This window comes from Salminus brasiliensis, chromosome 12, assembly GCF_030463535.1.
Source record: "Salminus brasiliensis chromosome 12, fSalBra1.hap2, whole genome shotgun sequence".
NCBI lineage: Eukaryota > Metazoa > Chordata > Actinopteri > Characiformes > Bryconidae > Salminus > Salminus brasiliensis.
The window spans coordinates 5,998,890-6,021,770 of NC_132889.1; the positions used below are offsets into that span (position 1 = coordinate 5,998,890).

The 22,881-nt window shown below is 43.3% G+C and overlaps 1 protein-coding gene across 2 annotated transcripts in view; it reads left to right on the forward strand.

The window, feature by feature from the left end:
- cacna1ia (calcium voltage-gated channel subunit alpha1 Ia) overlaps positions 1-22,881 on the forward strand; it is a 129,353-nt gene that overhangs the window by 46,372 nt on the left and 60,100 nt on the right. For both annotated transcript variants that reach the window (XM_072692921.1, XM_072692923.1), the window contains exons 8-14: positions 3,088-3,503; positions 9,992-10,143; positions 12,513-12,698; positions 16,765-16,882; positions 17,040-17,195; positions 20,040-20,130; positions 21,988-22,148. In XM_072692921.1, coding sequence (XP_072549022.1) covers positions 3,088-3,503; positions 9,992-10,143; positions 12,513-12,698; positions 16,765-16,882; positions 17,040-17,195; positions 20,040-20,130; positions 21,988-22,148 — 1,280 coding nt within the window. The remainder of the gene's footprint in view (positions 1-3,087; positions 3,504-9,991; positions 10,144-12,512; positions 12,699-16,764; positions 16,883-17,039; positions 17,196-20,039; positions 20,131-21,987; positions 22,149-22,881) is intronic.

The window sequence follows — 22,881 nt, forward strand, 5'->3', positions numbered from 1 at the left end:
TACTATATGGACAAAAGTATTGAGACACCTACAAGAGTTTCTCTTGCTTTTGTTGGAGAACGTTTTCTGCTGACCAGGGAAAAAGGCTTTCTACTAGGTTATTGAGCATTGCTGTGAGGATTTGATTGCATTCATCTATAAGAGCATTAGTGAGGTCTGGATGTTAAAAGCAGTGGATGGAGCACAGCCTTTATACCCCTCTAGCCCACACCTAGCATTACGTATGGTGCCAGTAGTTTGAATTGTTGGGTCCTACTCTAGTACTTCTCTACAGACAAGCTATGTTTGCCTGCATTTGCACATCTGTGTCAGCAATGGGTGCAACCTAAAGTAGCTGAATGCATGCACTCATTCCAGACTCTCAACCCCCCCCCCCCACCCCTCCAAACATTCAACTCTCAAGTGCACCTTAAAAACACTCCATCACACACCCCCGAAATCAGCATACTCTACTCTATTCAGTCCAGTCTAGTCAACCCTTTGATAAAGTGCCATTGCTGACCACACAGCTGACCGACTCACTGAGCTCCAGAAGTGGGTCAGGTGCAGGTCAGGTGAGGAGAAGGAGAAAGGCACCGTAGCCATTAAAAGAGCAGCCTATACAGAACTTGCGAGCAAGTGAGAAGTCCTCTCTAAAAGCATTCGCTAAAAGCACTTGTTCAGTCATGTGGCATTTTGAGCTTCATTACGTTCACTAATGAGCTTCATCGATGCATGATTTAGTAGTCTTTGATTTTCCCTCGCTGTCAAATATCACACATTCGGTCTGCAGCTCGGTGCGGCTCAGGCCTTTTATATGTAGAAGGTGGCGCTAAATATGCTTCGAGACCCTTCAGTGAAACACAAGGGTCAGACTTTTTAAATATACAAACCGAGAGCCCAAAACAAGCAATGGCACTCAACAGACATGCTTATATAGAAGCACATATAAAATACATGTCGAGCTGACATGTTCTGGAGTTAATGTTGTATCTTTAACATTAATGACATATGTGGTGCATTAGTTCCATATTCCCATTTCCTTATAACTAATATATTCATTTAGATGGTGTTTGGCTACTGGGAGGCGGCTGTAGTTTTCACAGTCTGAGAGCAGTAATAACGGTGGAGTGAATTTAATTCAGTATGAATCTGCAGTGTGTGCCGGTTTTTTACAACCTGGCTTTAAACATTTTTGAGTGATTTCAGTCCAGTATGAATCTGCAGTGTGGCTCTAATGTTTGCCCTCTGACAGTGTTATATATCAAGTGATTTTAATCCAGTATGAATCTGCAGTGTGTGCCGGTTTTTACGACCTGGCTTTAAACATTTTTGAGTGATTTCAGTCCAGTATGAATCTGCAGTGTGTGCCGGTTTTTACGACCTGGCTTTAAACATTTTTGAGTGATTTCAGTCCAGTATGAATCTGCAGTGTGTGCCGGTTTTTTACAACCTGGCTTTAAACATTTTTGAGTGATTTCAGTCCAGTATGAATCTGCAGTGTGGCTCTAATGTTTGCCCTCTGACAGTGTTATATATCAAGTGATTTTAATCCAGTATGAATCTGCAGTGTGTGCCGGTTTTTACGACCTGGCTTTAAACATTTTTGAGTGATTTCAGTCCAGTATGAATCCGCAGTGTGTGCCGTTTTTTTACGACCTGGCTTTAAACATTTTTGAATGATTTCAGTCCAGTATTAATCTGCAGGGTGGCTGTAATGTTTGCCCTCTGACAGTATTATTTATCAAGTGATTTTAATCCAGTATGAATTTGAAGTGTTTGTAGTTTTTACAGCCTGACAGTAATTATTGAGGACCAATTTTAATCCAGTATGAATCTGCAGTCAGTTTAGTTTTTACAGTATAATTGTTTGACAGTAATAATTGTTGAGTGATTTTAATCCAGTATGAATTTGCTTTATGGCTGTAGTTTTAACAGCCTGACAGTAAACATTTTAAGTAATATCAATCCAGTATGAATCTGCAGTGTGTGTAGTTTTTTTTACAGTAGAATTGTTTAACAGTAATAATTGTTGAGTGATTTTGATCCAGTATGAATCTGCAGTATCCATTTTTTACAGTCTGACAGTAAACATTTTAGTCCAGTATGAATCTCTGTGTGACGATGATATGGTATGGCTATTGAAATATCAAGAGTTAATTTAGGTCTGTATGTCCATGCAGTGTGTTTACATTTTTCTTAATAATCTGACATAAGTAATTTAGAGTGTTTTTTATCCAGTGTGAATCTTCTATGTGGCTGTGGCTTTACAGTCTGACAGTAATGTATCTGAAATTAGTTCAATCCAGTATGAATTTGCTGTGTGCCTGTAGTTATGTACAAGTTGACAGTTTTACTGTCTAGAGTGATTTTTATCCACTATGAATTTGCTGTGTGCCTGTAGTTATGTACAAGTTGACAGTTTTACTGTCTAGAGTGATTTTTATCCACTATGAATTTGCTGTGTGCCTGTAGTTATTTACAAGTTGACAGTTTTACTGTCTAGAGTGTTTTTTATCCAGTATGAATTTGCTGTGTGCCTGTAGTTATTTACATTTGACAGTTTTACTGTCTAGAGTGATTTTTATCCACTATGAATTTGCTGTGTGCCTGTAGTTATGTACAATCTGACAGTTTTACTGTCTAGAGTGATTTTTATCCCGTATGAATTTGCTGTGTGCCTGTAGTTATTTACAATCTTACAGTTTTACAGTCTAGAGTGATTTTTATCCAGTATGAATTTGCTGCGTGCCTGTAGTTATTTACAAGTTGACAGTTTTACTGTCTAGAGTGATTTTTATCCAGTATGAATTTGCCTGTAGTTATTTACAAGTTGACAGTTTTACAGTCTAGAGTGATTTTTATCCAGTATGAATTTGCTGTGTGCCTGTAGTTATTTACAAGTTGACAGTTTTACTGTCTAGAGTGATTTTTATCCCATATGAATTTGCTGCGTGCCTGTAGTTATTTACAAGTTGACAGTTTTATAGTCTAGAGTGTTTTTTTATCCAGTATGTATCTATAGTGTGTTTTATGGTCTGACAGTATTTTACAATTTTTTTACAGATATTTTACAGTGATCCCTTCTGTCCATCTTTTCTCTCCTAGTGTCTCAGTGTCCACATCAAAGCAAGCTGGACCACAGTTCCCAAACTCTGGACAATGCCATCTCACTGTCCATCACTCCAAACCCTGAGGAATGTCCACAGTGTTTGGCGAGCAGGGAAGAAGAAGGGGCCCTGGAGGAAACTGACCGGGAGGAGAACCACTTAGAGGAGAGAACGGAGGAGGACATGGAAGATGAAGACGAAGAGGAAGAGGAGGAGGAGGAAGATGGGAAGAAAAAGAAAAAGAAGAAAAAGAAAAGGAAAAAGAAGCGCTCCTGTTTTGGGACCTTAAAGGACATGTGGGATGACATGCGGGTGAAACTGTGGAGTATTGTGGAGAGTAAATACTTCAACAGAGGGATAATGATTGCTATCCTGATCAACACCATCAGCATGGGCATCGAGCACCATAACCAGGTAAATGCACTGGCCTTCTGATCCTAACCTGCCCTAGCGGAGAGCTGCCACTAGGGCAGTCTCGAGTGCCAAAATACTGTAAATTGAACCAAGATTAGTTTCATGTTGAGATGTTCTGTAATTTCAGTGATTTCTGAGAAACGGAAGGGAAGGACTTCTGACACTAGTAATTTAGTTGCAGACTGTTCATTTTATTCCAGTGGTAAACCAGTGACTGAGGTTTTATTCCAGTATGAATCTACAGTGTGTGTAGTATTTACAGTCTGACAGTAGTATTTGTGCAGTGATTTTTATTCAGTATGAATTTGCTGTGTGTGTGTTTTTTTCAGTCTGATAATAGAATTTGTGGAGTGCTTTGAATCCAGTATGAATCTTGAGCGAGTGTAATTATTACAGTCTGAGAGTGATAGTGATTTGAATCCAGTATGAATCTTGAGTATGTGTAATTATTACAGTCCGATAGTGATAGTGGTTTGAATTCAGTATGAATCTACAGTGTGTGTAGTTTTTGCAGTTTGACATGAATAATTGAGAACTGACTGTAATCCAGAATGAATCTTGAGCATGTGTAATTATCACAGTCCAATAATAAAAATGTGTAATTGTTTTATTCCAGTATGAAACTGCAGTGAGTGTTGCTTAATAGTCTGACTATAGTATTTGTGTATTGATTTTAATTCAGTATGAATTTGCTGTGTGTGTAGTTTTTTCAGTCCGATAATAGAATTTGTGGAGTGGTTTGAATCCAGTATGAATCTTGAGCATGTGTTATTATTACAGTCCGATAGTGATAGTGGTTTGAATCCAGTATGAATCTACAGTGTGTGTAGTTTTTGTAGTTTGACATGAATAATTGAGAACTGACTGTAATCCAGAATGAATCTTGAGCATGTGTTATTATTACAGTCCAATAGTGATAGCGGTTTGAATCCAGTATGAATCTGCATCATGTGTAATTATTACAATCTGATAGTGATAGTGGTTTTAATCAAGTATGAATTTACTGTGTGTGTAGTTTAATAGTCTGACAATAGCATTTGTGGAGTGATTTTAAACCAGTATGAATCTACAGTGTGTGTAGTTTTTGTAGTTTGACATAAATAATTGAGAACTGACTGTAATCCAGTATGAATCTGCAGCGTGTGTAGTTTCCACAGTCTGAGAGGAATGATTATGAACTGATTTTAATCCGGTATGAATCTGCACTGTTTGTAGTTCTCACATTCCCAGGTGTGCTTTTTCTTACACGGTAAAAGGAAAATCGTGTCTCATCTGGTCGCATTGGGACGCATTTTATTGGCAGGTGTAGAGAGTAGATCCAGATACTGTCCGGATACAGAAAGCAGGTGTAAACAGGCTCTGAATGTCAGAGGTTTTAATAAGACAGCTTGAAGTCATGAAGATCGAACGTCCAGACATTTAAATATGTTCAAAAAGATGAAGGGTTTCATGGGGTCTGTGTGGACCTTGGCCTTTGTTTGTGTGCTGGTTGTTGAGATGGCCGCGGCACCACTTTGGCACCTCCAGACCGGAATGTTTTGAAGCTCTTGAAGATATTCCCGGTCCTTTTTATCTGCTTCCTGGTGTTATAGTCATTACTATAATAGCTGCTTTCGTGAGCGGTGGCGTCTTTATAAGGAGTGCCAGTCAAGCTAATGGAGTCGCGCGAGAATCCTTCTGCGGAGTTAACGTCTTTTGAACATTTTTAGCTCTGCTGTATGTTGGAGCGCGCTGTTCTCCTCCCCCTCTGCTCCCCATTTTCTCCCTCTCTCTGTCTTGCTGTCTCATCCACCCCCTCACTTCTTCTCTGCCTGCAGTAGATCCCTATTCTCTCATCTCTGAAGAGTCTAAAAATAACAGTGCTGTGGAGAGGGCTGAGAGAGGGAGGCAGACGCAGGAAAAAGAGATGCTGTGCTTCCGTTACACAGCAGTTTCAGCCTGTTTAACATAAGGACTATTACACAGCCTTTTTTTTTAATGGGTCACACTTACACTGATACACACCAGCGAACAAGTCCCAGCTTTGTCTCTCTTGAGTTTATGATGCACCGGCCGACGTGCATCAGCACACTGTATAGGAATGACGTCATGACCAGTGACTCATGCACAAGGTGTTGCCGCACTGTGAGCGCTGGAAATATTGACCATTTATGAGATCATAATATTTGTAAGATATTTAGCTCATGAAGGTCCTCATATTCACAACACGAAGGCAGTTGGTAGTTTTGCGGATTAGCATGACTGCAATCAGACCAAGATGTGTCATGCATTCATAAACATAGGGAGGAAATCACTTCCATCCATTTGGATAAACAGGTGGTGTAAACTGAGGGAAATTAGGGGATAAAAGTTAAATGAAATTTAACTTAAATGAAATTTATTAAATGAAAATTAAATGAAAGGAAAGGGGAAATGGCATCTTTTCTGTCTTCACTTTGTTGTACAAAAGGAAACAGGACAGAAAGGGAAAGGCAAGGAAAGATGACATTTCTTCAGTTTCAACCCTGGTGCAGATTGGAGAAAGGGACGGGAAGGGAAGGAGACAGGAAAGGACAGGAAAGGAAAGGAAGGAAAGAGAAGGAAGGAAGGAAGGGAGGGAGGGAGGAAGGAAGGAAGGAAGGAAGGAAGGAAGGAAGGAAGGGAGGAAGGAAGGAAAGGACATGAAATGAAGGGAAGGGAAGGGAAGGGAAGGGAAGGGAAGGGAAGGGAAGTGAAGGAAGGGAAGGGAAGGGAAAGAAAAGGAAAGGAAATGAAAGGAAAGGAAGGAAAGGGAAGGAGGGAAGGAAGGAAGGAAGGGAGGGAGGGAGGAAGGAAGGAAAGGACATGAAAGGAAGGGAAGGGAAGGGAAGGGAAGGGAAGTGAAGGAAGGGAAGGGAAGGGAAGGGAAGTGAAAGAAGGGAAGGGAAGGGAAGGAAGGGGAGGGAAGGGAAGGGAAGGGAAGGAAGGGAAGGGAAGGGAAGGGAAGGGAAGGGAAGGGAAGGGAAGGGAAGGGAAGGGAAGTGAAGGGAAGGGAAAGAAAAGGAAATGAAAGGAAGGAAGGGAAGGGTAATGGAAGGGAAGGGAAGAGAAGAGAAGAGAAGGGAAGGGAAGGGAAGGGAAAGGAAGTGAAGAGAAGGGAAGGGAAAGGAAGTGAAGAGAAGGGAAGAGAAGAGCAGGGAAAGGAAGTGAAGAGAAGGGAAGAGAAAGAAAGATGACTTCACTGTTTACCCTGAGGAAGAAAGGAGAAAGAAAATGAAAAGGGAAAGGGGAGGAAAAGGAAGGGAAGGGAAGGAAAGATGACTTCAGTGTAAACCCTGCTGCAGAAAGGAGAAAGGGAAAGAAAAGGGAAAGTAAAAATGACACATCTGTAGTGTTAACCCTGCTGTGTAGAAAGGAAAGGAAAGGAAAGGAAAGGAAAGGAAGCGAAGGAAATAGGACATTTCTTCAGTGTCAACCCTGGTGCAGATTGGAGACAGGACAGGACAGGAGGAAAGGAAGGGAAAGGAAAAATGACACCTTTTCTGCACCAGGGTTAACACTGAATTGAGAAAGGGATGGAAAGGTGACATCTTCAGTGTTAACCCTGCTGTGTGGAAAGGGAAGAGAAGGAAAGCAAAGGAAAAAAAGGAAAGGCAAGGAAAGATGACTTCTCTTCAGTGTTACCTCTGCTGTGCAGAAAGGAGAAAGGGAAGTTAAGGGAAGTGAAGGGAAGTGAAGGGGAAGGCAGGAAGGGAAGGGAAGGGAAAGGAACTGAAAAAAGACAGCTCTTCAGTGTTAACCCTGCTGTGTAGAAAGGAGAAAGGGAAGGGAAGGGAAAGGAAAGGAAAGGCAGGGAATAATGACACATCTTCTGCATCAGGGTTAACACTGAATGGAGGAAGGGAAGGAAAGGAAAGATGACATCTCCTCAGTGTTTGCTGTGTAGAAAGGAGAAAGGGAAGGGAAGGAGACAGGACAGGACAGGGTAGGACAGGAAAGGAGTAAAGCAAAGAAAAGGAAAGATGACATCTCTTCAGTGTTAACCCTGCTGTGTAGAAAGGAGAAAGGGAAGTGAAGGGGAAGTGAAAGGGAAGGCAGGGGGAAATGACACATCTGTAGTGTTAACCCTGCTGTGTAGAAAGGAAAGGGAAGGGATGGGAAGGGAGGGAAAGGAAGGGAAGGAAGGAAGGGAGGGGTAATGGAAGGGAAGGGAAGAAAGGAAGGGAATGGAAATGGAAGGGAAGGGAAGGGTAATGAAAGGGAAGGGAAGGAAGGACGTAAGGAAGGGAACGGAAATGGAAGGGAAGGGAAGGGAAGAAAGGAAGGAAAAAACGGCATCTCCTCAGTGTTAACCCTGGTGCAGAAAGGAGAAAGGGAAGTAAAGGGCAAGGAAAGGAAAATGACACCTCTGTAGTGTTAACCCTGCTGTGTAGAAAGAAAAGGGAAAGGAAAGGAAAATGTGAAAGAAGAGGAAAGAAAAGAAAGGGTGTGCAAATGAAAAACAAGAAAGGACTAGAGGAGTTTTCCTAGAGGTAGAAAAGCATGAGGTAGGAGCGGAAAGGAAAGGAGACGAGAGGAAAAGAAGAAAAGACACAAGAAATGAAAAGCACTGATGGAAAGGGAAAGGAAGGGAAGGAAAAGTAGGAAAAATGGAGCAATGGAAGGGAAGTGGAGAGAAGAAGAGGAGAGGAAGGGATGGATGGGGAAAGGGAGACAGGATAGGGAGGGAAAGAGAGAGGATAGAGGAGAAGTGAGGACAGATATGGAGCTTAGTGACTCTCTAGGTTTCCACCTCTTTGCCATTATGTGCTCTGATTGCCGTGTCAATACCCCGTTGCTTTAAATGGCACCTCCTCTGAGTCGCCGCTGGTTTTGTTTTCATTTGTCCTTTGGTTGGTGGTTCTCCGGCCCGGCTCACTGATGGAGTGATATTGATCACAAAGAGATGGAAGTGTCTGATAGTCAGTGGGAGCGAGAGAGAGATAGACAGAGACCAAGAAGGATGTGTTCTTCTACTATATCCAGACAAACAGCTCGACCGCCCTGTGCTGCCTCTCTCACTCTGTCAGCTTGTGTGTTCACACACAAACACACACACACATACACAAAGGCCGACTTTTATCTAGTGTGATGGTGCCTCTGTGCTTTTTCACCAGCTCCTGAGGGCCTTTGGTGTCAGATGGTTGGAGCATGGACAGAGATAGATAGCGTTTATCTACGCTGTGTGTGTGTGTGTGTGTGTGTGTGTGTGTGGAGTGATCCCTCCTTCCCCGGCACGGTGGAGATCTCCGCCAGTCACTCTGAGCTCATCACTGTCCTACAGCTAGCTATTAGCATCATCAGATCATACAGGTGATGACGTCCTAATGCTGCTCCCCTGAAAAGTTCCGGCCCAAGGTCCGTACATTCGATCCCGGTCACTTTCCCTGGGAAAAATGAACGGACTCTTGATTTCAGACTCATTAAGTTGCTAAACTGTGAATATCATGGCTTATCCGAGCTTAACCCCTTTTCAAAGGTCGTCTCAAACTGTCGCAGCATGCACTATTAAAAAAAAAAAGTATTGGGACACCTACACAAGTTTCTATGAAATCCCATTCTGAGCTTAATATGAAGTTGCCCCCCCCCCCTCCCTCTTTGCAGCTGTAACAGCAGGTTAAAGAGAAAGTCTGCAGTTAGTGAGTTGAGTCGAGTCGATGACCTTGCATCGGCACTCAGCACTGAGCTGGTTAAAGAGCTGGTCTTCCAGGCAAAAACATATCACATGCTGGTAAGTCAGCTGATTTAGCAGTTGAGCTCTTGACCACCAGCACAGTGCATATTCTCCTTTGAGTTGGTTGTTGGGTCGTGGTCATGCTGGTTGATTAGCGTAGTCATACTGGTCAAGCTAATCACGCTGGTAGACCAATCAAAAGGGGGTGAGGCTGGTCAAGCAATTTAACCAGCTTGTCCAGCTTGAGCTGGCAAGGCTGTTTTATTCAGCTGGCTTATTAATAGCATTTAGCCATTTGCAAGGCAAACGTGATGTTTTATGGTTTTATGGTCCTTTTTAGCCAATAAGAGGGTCATTTCCGTCCTGTATCTTACTGAGGAACACGTTTTGGATGAAGACCAACATCATTTTAAAACACTTTAAGCTTTAGGCCGGGAAAGGAGGTTGCTGCTTTGTTTTCCTGCACTATTATTCATGTGAAGCAAAGCCATGCCGAAAATCCAGCAGCACCAGTTTTGCTACTAATTATTCATGGGCTCAGGTTGCCGTTTATGGACTGAAGCAGCTGGAGGCATGTGAAAGCGCTACCTTTTTTGCTGCATTCCTGTGTTTTGCTTTCTTCCCACCCTGCTGGTGCTGTCATTTCTGTTCTTCTGTTGTGTGTAGAGTAAACGTGGCAGATTGGCAGAGAGTGTCCGACCTTCAGTTCTTTACATAAAAAACCCTCACAGGGTAGTTTGTCAGCCTTAATATCAAAAAATGCATCACAGTATAATGACTTCCCTCCCGTCTTCTTCTTTTCCCCTTCTGCCTGCAGCCTGAGGAGCTAACCAACGTGCTGGAGATTTGTAATATAGTCTTCACCAGCATGTTCACCCTGGAGATGATCCTCAAACTGACAGCTTTTGGCTTCTTTGAGTACCTGAGGAACCCCTACAACATCTTTGATGGCATCATTGTCATCATCAGGTGAGCACAGCCAGCGCTCTGGCTTTACAAATGAAGGACGTTGACAAATGTTTTTTGGTCACCCAGAGCATCCTCGGATGTCCAAAATCTCAGTAGACAGGCTCCCATTGGAGGGTCCAGAATAATGTTCATAATCAAGTCAATTCATTTGGTGACCTTTTAAGCGTTCTTGAAAAAGATGGCCACCTTCAGTCGACTGCCAGGGAGGGCTCGTTCCAACACCTTGGTGCCAGGACAGAGGAACGTCTAGATGCTTATCATCAGTGTGTGTTAAAGGATGGAGGGTCAAGCTGGGTTGAGACTAAGATCGAGTTTTGACCATTGAGATCAGGTAGGAGGCCCTGGTCTGTGTTTGGCTTTGTAGGCCAGGGTCAGGGTTTTGAATCTGATGGGCAGCTACAGGAAGCCAGTGAAGAGAACCCAGGGTGTGACGTTCATTGATGGTGATTGAACTGAAGACCAATCGCAACCGTTTGGATCAGCCGAGACAAGAGAGAGGTCAGGGAAATACGTTGATGGTACTAAATGGATTTTTGGACATCCCTAGATCCATAAATGGATTTTAAACCTCCATTGACATTATTGATAGGTCAGTAATGAACTGACATTTTAAAAGCAAATTCTGGATGTCCATTGATGATAATAATAGGTCACCAATGAGCTGACTTTTAAAAATGGATTCCGGATGCCCAATGATGCTATTAAAAGAATTCCAGAGACCCATTGCTGTTATTAAGCAGATTCTGGAAATCCATAATGTCACCAGTAGGTCACCAATGAGCATACTTTTTAATATGGAGTCCAATCATGTTTCAATAGGTCAACTGTGAATTGACTTTTTAAGCAGATTCTGGACGTCCATTGATGCTACAAAATGAAATGATGGACATCCAGTGACTCTTTTAAGTGGATTCTGGACATCCATAGTTGTGATTCAGCTGATTATGGACAATCATTAAGGCTATTAAACTGATTCTAAACATCCATAGATGTTAGTAAATGGATTCTAGACATTCACAGATGTTATTAAATGAATTCCGGACATTCATAGATGTTAGTAAATGGATTCCGGACATTCATAGATGTTAGTAAATGGATTCTGGACATTCATAAATGTTATTAAATGAATTCCGGACATATATAGATGTTAGTAAATAGACTCTAGTGATGCTATTAAACTGATTCAGTACATCCATAAATGTTATTAAACAAATTCTGGACATCAATAGATGCTAGTAAATGGATTCTATACATCTATAGATGTTAGTAAATGGATTCTATACATCTATAGATGTTAGTAAATGGATTCTGAACATTCACAGATGTTAGTAAAGGGATTCTGGACATTTATTGGTGCTATTAAACTGATTCGGGACATCAATAGATGTTATATTGTGAATTTCCCCACTGCGGGACTAATAAAGGACTAACTTATTAAGCTGATTCTAGACATCCACTGATGCTATTAAACTGATTCTGGACATCCATAAATGTTATTAAACAAATTCTGGACATCAATAGACGCTATTAAACTGATTCTGGACACCCATATAGGTTAGTTAACTGACTCTGGGCATCCATTGATGCTTTTTAATGCATCTCTGGACATCAATATATGTTATTAAACTAATTCTGGACATCCATAGATGTTAGTAAACAGACTCTAGACATTCACTGAATCTATTTAGCTGATTCTGGACATCCATAGATGTTATTGCATGAATTCTGGACATCTGTAAATTTTAGAAACGGGCTCTGGACATCCACTGATGCAATTAAAGATGTTATTAATAGGTTAATAGTAAAGAACTGACTTGTGAAATGGATTCTGAACATCCACTGGCGTTATGAAAAAGTATCTATGAACTTGATTCTGGATGTCCATTGATGCTATTAAACAAAATCTGGACATCCGCTGGCATTGATCATTTAGCACTAATCTTATTAACGGCTTGTGAGTGCACTAAAACGCCTTACTTTGGTTTCCTGGACGTTCAGGCACAGTGTAGTGTATGTACGGTATCCAGTGGTTGAGTACTGTGCATTATTTAAGTATCAGTGTGCATTATTTAAATATCATTAATGTTTGTATTTGGCTGTAAGCTTAGAGGTATCTCTGGAGTGCTCTCAGTACCTGGGGGACTTTATCAGAAGCACTTCTGTGAGTTGCTCTGGATAAGAGCGTCTGCTGAATGCCATAACTAAATGGACGTCCAGAATCCATGTTAAAAAGTCGGCTCATTACTGGCCTATTAATAATGTCAGCAGAGGTTCAGAATCTGTTGACAGGCAGAATGTGCTTTGAATGACGGTTCACTGACAATCAATCCATCCTCTTTGTACCCGTCTGTCTGTCTCGCTCTCTGCAGTGTGTGTGAGATAATTGGTCAGTCTGATGGCGGCCTGTCAGTGTTGAGGACGTTCAGGCTGCTGCGGGTGATAAAGCTGGTGCGGTTCATGCCCGCTCTACGCAGGCAGCTGGTGGTCCTCATGAAGACCATGGACAACGTGGCCACTTTCTGCATGCTGCTCATGCTCTTCATCTTCATCTTCAGGTAAGAAGTTGTGTGTGTGTATGTGTGTGTATACACTTGCACATGCTGTATGCTCTGCCATGACTTTTACCATAAGAACCACCTGAGACCATAGTAACCACTTGAAATACAATTGCAGCTACCATAGCAACCACTCTAGCAAACACCAAGAAACACATTAGTGACACCATAGCACCCACGTAGCAACACCTTTACAACCACCTGAAATACTCTTGCGACTGCATAGCAGCAACCTAGCATCCACCTCGCAAACCATAGGAACCACCAAAGATAAACATAGCTTCACACTAGTGGCCATGTAGCAACAGCTTAGCAACTGCCTGAAAGTGGCAACCAATTATGCTGGGCAAACATTTGGCATTTCCTTCAGCAAATGCACTTATCTACTTTCTTCTGCTATTAAATATGACAGCAATCACCATAGCAACCACCTGGAACACATTAGCAGCAACCACCTGAAATACTATAGAAATCACTCTATCGAACATTAAGAAAAATATTAGCAACACCATAGGACACCTCAACCATTAGCAACACCTCAACTACCATCTGATATACTGTAGCAACAACCCAGCAACCACCTGGGATACCATAGCAACGTTCAACCTATTTTACATCTAGCACTTTTCTAGTTCCAGCTGCTATTACTTAGCACCAAGGAACATCTTAGCAACACCATAGGGCCCACCTTTAGCAACACTTGAGCAACCACCTAAAATACCATAGAAACTGAAATAGCAACAACCTGAAATACCTTAGCAATATCCCTAGCAACCTCCCGGCATACAGTGACAAACACCTTAGACACCATATCAACCACTTGAAATATTGTAGCAGCCACCATAGCAAACACTTAAAATACTATAGTATCCACTATAGCAAGCATCAAGAAACACCATAGTAGCATCTTGGCACCAGTTTAGCACCATCTTAGCAACCACATAAAAAATACCATTTTAACGGCTTAGCAACACCCTAGCAACCACTAGAGCAGCTTTTTTGTGATGATATTACATTGTATTGTTGATAAATGAGCACATGGACATCTTCACAACCATGCTTTTGCCATTTGGGAGGTTTTTTTATGGCTGCAACAGTTCACTGTGTTTGCTACAGTAGCCTTGTACTCTTGAAATTGCTTCTGGCGGAACAGGGACAGGTGGGATTTTGTGTGTGTGTGTGTGCAAGTGTGAATGCCAGCATTGGCCCTCTCCAGCTTGACAGACCCGTAAGGAACAGAGGTAGATGTATTGCAGGTGGTGCAATAACGCAAAGCCCCCCAGCGGCCCCCTTGCAGAGCTGCAATTCCAGCGGAGTGCTCCACACAGACGGAGGCTAATGCCAGACTGAGTGCATTAACCTCCGCCTTCCATCCGTCTTCACACACGCACCTTCAGAGTGCAGCTTCATCCCCCCGTCTCGCTTAATTTACAGTCCGTCAGCTCCAAACAATGGCCTGATTTACGACTCCTAAATGAATTCACTTAGCGCCCGTCTCCATCCATGCCTCCCGATACTGTACGGCTCTTGGTCAAACAGATGGCTACGCTTTAGCGAAAATGAGCAATATGCATCAACCTTATGCATAAATCGATGGAAAATGAATTGAAATTATAGATCTAGGTCCAGGCCCAGGCTTCGAAACCCTGCTAGACCAGAAGCACATCCTACCTACCCCCCTAATGCAAGTATGGAAGTGTAAAGGTGCTTCAACACTCTAAAATATGTTCATGCAATGCAGGATCTTTGCAGCAAGGGGGCGCTAGATGTGGGCACAGATGTAGGCTGTTGACAAATTGAGTGCCTGGACTGGCCAAGAAGTTCTAAAACACTGTCTGGGATGGTGAAGGCTTGCATGTACCACCCCCTAGACATGTGAATGAGATGAGTTGGAGTTATTCTGCTCCACTGAACATCTTTGGGATGAGTTGGAGTTATGCCACTCCACTGAGCATCTTTGGGATGAGTTGGAGTTATGCCACTCCACTGAGCATCTTTGGGATGAGTTGGATTTATGCCACTCCACTGAACGTCTTTGGGATGGGTTAAAGTTATGCCACTCCACTGAACATCTTTGGGATGAGTTGGATATATGCCACTCCACTGAATATCTTTGGGATGAGTTGGAGTTATGCCACTCCACTGAACGTCTTTGGGATGAGTTGGATTTATGCCACTCCACTGAACGTCTTTGGGATGAGTTGGAGTTATGCCACTCAACTGAGCATCTTTGGGATGAGTTGGATATATGCCACTCCACTGAATATCTTTGGGATGAGTTGGATATATGCCACTCCACTGAACGTCTTTGGGATGAGCTGGATTTATGCCGATCCACTGAAAGTCTTTGGGATGAGTTAAAGTTATGCCACTCCACTGAACATCTTTGGGATAAGTTGGAATTATGCCACTCCACTGAACGTCTTTGGGATAAGTTGGAGTTATGCCACTCCACTGAGCATCTTTGGGATAAGTTGGAGTTATGCCACTCCACTGAACGTCTTTGGGATGAGTTGGAGTTATGCCACTCCACTGAACGTCTTTGGGATGAGTTGGAGTTATGCCACTCCACTGAGCATCTTTGGGATGAGTTGGATATATGCCACTCCACTGAACGTCTTTGGGATGAGCTGGATTTATGCCGATCCACTGAAAGTCTTTGGGATGAGTTAAAGTTATGCCACTCCACTGAACATCTTTGGGATAAGTTGGAGTTATGCCACTCCACTGAACATCTTTAGGATGAGTTGAGGTTTTGAGGCTCAACTGAACATCACTGTGGTTTTAGTTCTGTGTGATTTTAAAAATCATGGGTGTCAGATGGGTATGTTAGATCACATAATTGGACAATTGCCATTCTCCTGAGTACATACCGTACTGAAAAAGATGTGGTGACCTTACGTGTCTCAGAGGGAGACACGTAATTATACCCTTTACTTTGCAGGCTTGATAGCAACCAAGATCTCCTAGCTTGTGGGTCAAAACTGGTGATAACCAAATTCAGTAAAAAAATAGCTGCATTTGGACACTGAGGCAGACAGGCATTGTCCATCTATCTGTGTCCCTTGCTGATGTCCCACAGGGGTCTTTATTCGTCTCTGTCCTAAGGATATATGTCACTTTCATCTGCACATTTCTGCCACTGTCATGGTAGAGGTAGGAGAAGGTCCGGAATTCATAGCTCTGGGGGATTATACCGGTGGGAGTTTCCAGAAGACAATACAGGCTCAACCGTCAAAGCCTTGGCTTTGAAGTCGTCCCCTGTGGAGATGTTTCAAACACAAGCCAGTGATTGACAAATCAAACAACCACAAGGCCATAGGCGTTTACTACATTTCTCCTACATGCATCGTGACACTTTAGCATTAGTTTTTTCTCCAGTTTCACAGTGAAATTGTTTAGATATACAGTAAAAGCAGAAATCAAGATGGAAGACCACCAAGCTGACCATCACATCCTTGTAGACCATTTGTCAATAATGAGCTTTATGAGCTTCATGACTGCTGACCCCTGCATTGACCTGTTCTGCTTCTGTCTTGCTCACATAAGAATTATAGAAGTTACATATATAGTACAATTCTAAAAAGCTACACTAAATAGACAAAAGTATTGGGACACCTGCTCATTTGTTTTTGTTTTTTTTCAAAATCAAGGGCATTAAAAATAGTTTATCCAGCTTTTGTTGGAGTATCTATCTCCATAGTCCAGGGAAGAACATTTTCTTCTAGATGTTGGAGCATTGCTGTGAGGATTTGATTGAGATTCAGCAGCATTAGTGAGGTCAGGATATTGGATGGCTGGAGCGCAATCTTTACCACCCCACCAGAGCTCAATGCTGGGGGTCTGTCTGCTGTTATCCGACCTAGAGTAGAGTTCTAGTCTATCCTAGTTCCTATTCTGTTGCCAACTCTTGCACATCTATGTCAGCAAAAGGCGCAACTCAATGTAACCAAATGCATTCATTACAGGGGGTGATGAGGTGTCCTCAAACATTTGGACATATAATGTACTTTGGGATGATGGCAGCACCAATCAATCAATGACTCTTCTTGATGTGTTTGAGCAGTATCCTGGGGATGCACATATTTGGCTGCAAGTTCAGTCTGAAGACCGAGGCTGGAGACACAGTGCCGGACCGGAAGAACTTTGATTCCCTGCTCTGGGCCATCGTGACCGTGTTTCAGGTATGAATACTTAATACCTGACCTTAATATCTGCCCCCTGCACAAATTAGATGCAGGTAGACGCATCATCTAATCAGCCGTGTTCTGCCAGTCCTGTATAAAAGTATTTGACCTTGTGTATGTGTGTGTGTTTGTGTGTTTATCCGTTGGTGTGTAGATCCTGACTCAGGAGGACTGGAACATGGTGCTGTACAACGGCATGGCCTCCACCTCCCCTCTCGCTGCTCTCTATTTCGTGGCCCTCATGACCTTCGGGAACTACGTCCTGTTCAACCTGCTGGTGGCCATTTTGGTGGAGGGCTTTCAGGCTGAGGTACTCCTCAGGGCTTTTGGGGAATAGAGTTCTGGGTTGAGGTACATTGTCTCAGGTACATGTGTGGTAGCGCAGGTGTCCACAGCACAGCAGAGGATTGGTAGTATAGTATGGGATGCTCTAGAGCAGGCAAGAATCTGCTAGAGTGGACTGATGAAGCTCAGATGAAGACATTAGGACAGGGTAGAGCAATGAAACCATTGAACATCTTCACGACGAGTTGGAGTGATGGAACTCATCCGAATACCTTTGAAAAACGCTCCACTGAATGGCGAGAAAAGTGAGATGGTGATAAAGCACTGTTGAGAACCTTCTGGAAGAGTCTGAGAGTTGAAGAACCACCTTTATTAGGTATGCTGAGGCTCCATGGACCATTCATTTGAGGTCTATGAATACCTTTTTGGATGAGTTGGTGTTCTGAAGCTCTACTGATCTCCTTTGGGATAAATTTGAGCTCCGCTGAACAACTTCTGGACAGGTGGAAGGCAGGTGGAAAACCTCCATGGGATACCTTTTTAAGTGAGATGGTGATAAAGAACTATTGCGAACCTTCTGGAAGAGTCTGAGCATTGAAACCCCTTTGTAATGAACTATAATGATTTGTTTGAGGTCCATAAATACCTTTTGGGAATACCTTTTTGGAGTTCTGAAGCTCCATTGAACATGTTTGGGATAAGTTGTGTTGCTAAAGCTCCACTGATCACCTTTAGGATGAATTTGAGCTGAACCATTTTTTGGACAGGTCAGAGTGCCGAAACTCAACACCTTTGGAATGAGCTGGAGGATGGACCTCTACTGAACCTTTGGGATGGGTTGGAATCCTGAAGCAACAATGAAGACTTTTGGGATGAATCAACCAGATGAAGCTCCACTGAGCACCTTTGGGATAAGTTGGCATGATGAACCTCCATTGACCACCATTGGGATGAGTGGCAACGATGAAGCTCTGACACTCCTTTGAAATTTCACTGATCTTCGGAATAATAAACTTCCATTAAAACTTCCATTGAATACATTGGTTGGGATGAGTTGCTGTGATGTAGCTTGACTAACATATTTGGGGTCAATTAGGGTGACATGGAAGCTCCACAAAATACCTTTGGGATGAGTTAACTTGATTAAACCTCAATGAGCACCTTTGGGAATTTCTGGAATGATGGAACTGCATTGGAATGCTTGCACAAAAGGTTGAGGGCAAGGGTGTTATTGGACAATTGGCGAATTGGACAACCCCCCCTATTAATACCCTACCTCCAATTGCAGAAGACACATGGGACATGATCAGTCTTTTTTTCCTCCAAACGTACACTTTATATGTCCAAATGTTTGTGGACACCTCTTCTAATGAACGCATTCAGCTATTTTAAGTTGCACCCATTGCTGACACAGATGTGCAAATGCACACACACACACAGACACAATATCCTACCTCTGATTGCAGAAGATATCTTGGCCAAACAGATGTGGGTACTTTTGGATATGTAGTACCCTGCACATGAAAGCTTTGGAGATACAGTTTGATTAGACCGAACTGGGAATTCTCACCTTGAAGGGAAGCGGATGCTTCCGGACACAGTGTCAGATGATCTCACATATCACCCTCTTATCTTCAGGTGCACTGTAGTAGTAAATAACACCACTTTGAGGGAATGTAAGCGTGTCAGTGTTTTGGCATTTCAACACAGCATGCAATAGCCTGCTTCCGCACGCTTCTCTGCGGAAAACTTTGTAGAGGGAACAGGAGTCACGGGATTCACTCACAGCAATTGCCATCTATTTGGTCCCTTTTATTGTGCCACAGCAAGCCACAAAGGTTAACACAGGGTCATTTGCTTTTATCCCTTCCTTGTACTTGCCGAGCTCTTTCCCGCGAGCTCTCAGGAGGCGTCTGATGGCGGAATTTGATTTTTTCCACACACACACACACACACACACAAGGGCCTCTAAATTGGGATGCACGGGCAGGTAGGCAGACTGCAGTAGTAGGTTATCTCCCTGGAGAAAGTGAAAAACTGGGCTTCCAGGTTGTGGTCTATATCTGAGGCGCAGAGAGTAGGGAACTGGGCCAAAGGCGAGACTGATCTCCATGGGAAGGTCACGAAGAGTGACACGCCCATTAAAGATCGCTCATGGCTGCTTAGTGGATTTCTCTGAATGTATGCCAGGGCCTGTGTACTTTTTTAAAAGATAGACTTACAGTGGCAAGTAGTGTCTAGTAGCAAAGTGGTGACTGTGAATACCAGTCTACCAGTGCTGTCCTTGCCACTGGCTGCAAAGCAAGCCCAGAGCATGATCAGTCCACTGCCAGGATTAACAGTTGGAGAGGTGCTCTTTTCATGCCATTCTGCTGCTTGTTTTCCCCTCCAAACATACACTATATGTTCCAAATGTTTGTGGACACCCCTTCTAATGAATAATGCATTCAGCTGTTTTAAGTTGCAGCGATTGCTGACACAGATGTGCAAATGCATCAGAGCCGGCCCAAGGCAAGGCCCAAGGCAAGGCCCAAGGCAAGGCCCAAGGCAAGGCCCAAGGCATACTCGAATTAGGAGGCCGCTTAGGGCCTCAACTTCTCTTAAGGGGGCCCCAAAAACACCAAGATATCATGAGAAAAAATACATATTTTAAAAATAACATGAAATGGTATTACACAGGTAAAATTAAATTAATTTATTTTCATAGTTGGCACAAAAGTCATAGGTTAATAAATTCCTGCTGTTGGCTAAACCGGTTCACAACCTAAAAGCGTTAAGAGAAAGAAGGTAAAGACATCATCCTGAACCTTCCCTGGGCTTCCTCTCTGTCTCTTCTCTGACTCTCTTCCCTCTTTTCCCCTCGAAACAGGGCGATGCTAACCGGTCCTACTCGGATGACGACAGGTCCTCCTGCAACTTTGACGAAATGGAAAAAGAGAAGGATCCTCTCCAGCTGTCAGGTGCGGAGCAGCAGACCCAACGGAGATTTGCTCTCATTGCTCTGAGCATGTACTCTGATAACGCCTAGTCCCAGACACATGCTGCGGCTGTCCCCGAGCTCAGCTGCATCCTAAGCAGGGAGCCTTTCCATCTGTTAGAGCAGAAACTTTAGCCTAGCCCTAGCGCTCTGTGCAGCGAGCGGTTCTAATCTCCCTCCTTTTTCGCCTCGCTCGATGAATTATACATGTGTCTGAATTGCATCAGTCTGCGATTAACTGCTGAGGGGCGCGTACCAGAGTTCGGACTTATCTGAGTCACGCGTAACTAGTACTGGCATGGCTTTAAAGACAGGACAGTCGCAGAAGTCAGCCTGGCACAGTGCGAGATGACACACTAAATGATGCATGCCTTCACAGGCCTCCTTACCGACTCCCAGCAGACAAACAGAAAAAAGCCTCCCTCTTTCTCCCTGGTTGGGTTTCATAGTCTGGGTCTGCTCCTGTTTTGTTCTTGTTTACTGCAGCAATACGGTAGCATGCAAACGTCTGGGCACCCCTGGTCAAAATGAGTAATATTAGGTAAATGGTAAACAGGTTTTTAATATTCTAAGCTAGATTACTTTATTATTTCCATCTTTTAGAGTTTCAGAATAATAAAACTGCTAAATTATGACCACCCTGCACAGCCAGTACATAGCATCACCCCCTTTGGCAAATATCACAGCTAGTCTTTCAGTAATTGTTTGAAGGATTTTAGCCTTGGAAAAGGCCTCTAGTTCTTTAACAGTCTTGGGCCGTGTATTTTCACCCCTCTTTTGAGTCTATCCATACATTTTCAATGACGTTTTGCTTGGGGGACTGTTGGGACCTGTGAGCTAACGCCTTGGAAAGGTAGTCCAGTGGATTTTCTGGTGTGTTTAGGACCTTTATCCTGCTTGTTTATTCCCAATTTGGAAGGTCAGTTACCCAATCCCCATTCATGTGAACTCCCCCTATCACTAGCAATGCTATCACCCCAACAGACTAGCATGTCTCCCCATCTTCGATACAACAGCTAACAGACGGCTATGCTGACCAACATTACACAAGAAGACACCCACACATCAGCGGAAATGGAATGTCCCGTTCATTTGGCCCCCATTATCAGGCTTCATTCAAACTCCGATAATTCACATCGCCTTGCCATTAGGCCAGCGTTCAACCTTACTCACAAGAAAACACCTTGCAATTTATACAAGTTTGGGCTTTCCCAGGCCATCCCCTGAGGTAACACATCATGCTCAATTTATACACCATCTCATGACTCATGGCTTGTGTAGTGTATTTATCAACTAATACAATTTATATCCCTGACAAGCTAATTATCACAGCAAATATCACAGCTAGTCTTTCAGTAATTATTTGAAGGATTTTAGCCTTGGAAAAGGCCTCTAGTTCTTTAACAGTCTTGGGCCTTGTATTCGCACCCCTCTTTTGAGTCTATCCATACATTTTCAGTGACGTTTTGGTTGGGGGAGTGTTGGGACCTGTGAGCTAACGCCTTGTAAAGGTAGTCCAGTGGATTTTCTGGTGTGTTTAGGACCTTTTGGAAGGCCAATTACCCAATCACTGTTCATGTGAACTCCCCCTATCACTAGCAATGCCCCCAATCTCATGACTTATGGCATGTGTAGTGTATTTATTAACTAATACAATTCATAGCCCTGACAAGCTAATTAGGGTCCGAGAAACTCAAATCTTTGGGGTGCCTAAACATTTGCATGATGCCCTAAATTGTCCAAAGAAGAAACAAGGCACATGCTTGGCCACGAGGGGAAGGGAATGCATGAGCTAACACTAACTAGCATGGACATAACTTTTTCCTTCCTTCTCACCTAGATCCCAAAATCTGCACCCTCACCCCTAACGGACACCTGGACCTGGCTCTTGCGCCCAATGCCCTGGGTGTGTACCCCGCAGAAAGGCTAACCTTCGCTCTGGGCTCACGCAAGAGCAGTGTTAGCTCCCTGGGGAGGGCTAATCTGGAGCAGAGAGCGCTGGTGAGTGCTGATACACAGTGGAACAAATGGCTGCCCTCTCTGAGAACAAGGAGGGTATCTCGCAGCACTTCAGTGCCGCAAATTGCTTAAACCAGCACAAAAGAACCCAATAATTAGCCATCAGCCCTGCATGTATTAGCATTTAGCGCACCATTAATAGGACACTTACGTAGCACTTAGAAGGCTATAACTAGCCATCAACCGAGCACAGCATTAGCATTCGCACAGAAGGCTGTTGAGCGGGCACTCGAAAAGCAGAAAGCAACTTATTATGTTTTAAAAAGTACAATAATTAATAAAGCCTGACGTTTCGCTGAGGAAGCTCTTTAACCTTACAACAGCAATTGGTTCAAATGTGGGTCCACACATCAGTTTCTCATCCACGTAGCCACATCGTTTACATTGCTGCTAGAAACTTGTTCACAGTAGTTATTTAGTCATATATAATCATAGTCACATCCAAATATTATGACCACCTAACCAATAGTGGAAATAACCACCTCTGGCATAGATGACACCGCTGACATACCGCTGACACTAGCGAGCATGGCCTGTAGTAGGTGATGGAAGGTTAATTATAGAGGTTCACAGTGGTCCCCAGTGTCGATTGTACCACTCTGTACCACTCGTTGGAGTAGTAGTTCATTCTGTGGCATCAATGGCCAATGAGACACCCCTGTTATGCCGTTGGGAGGCACTCAGTGTATGAGAAGTCTGTTCTCGGTACATCTTC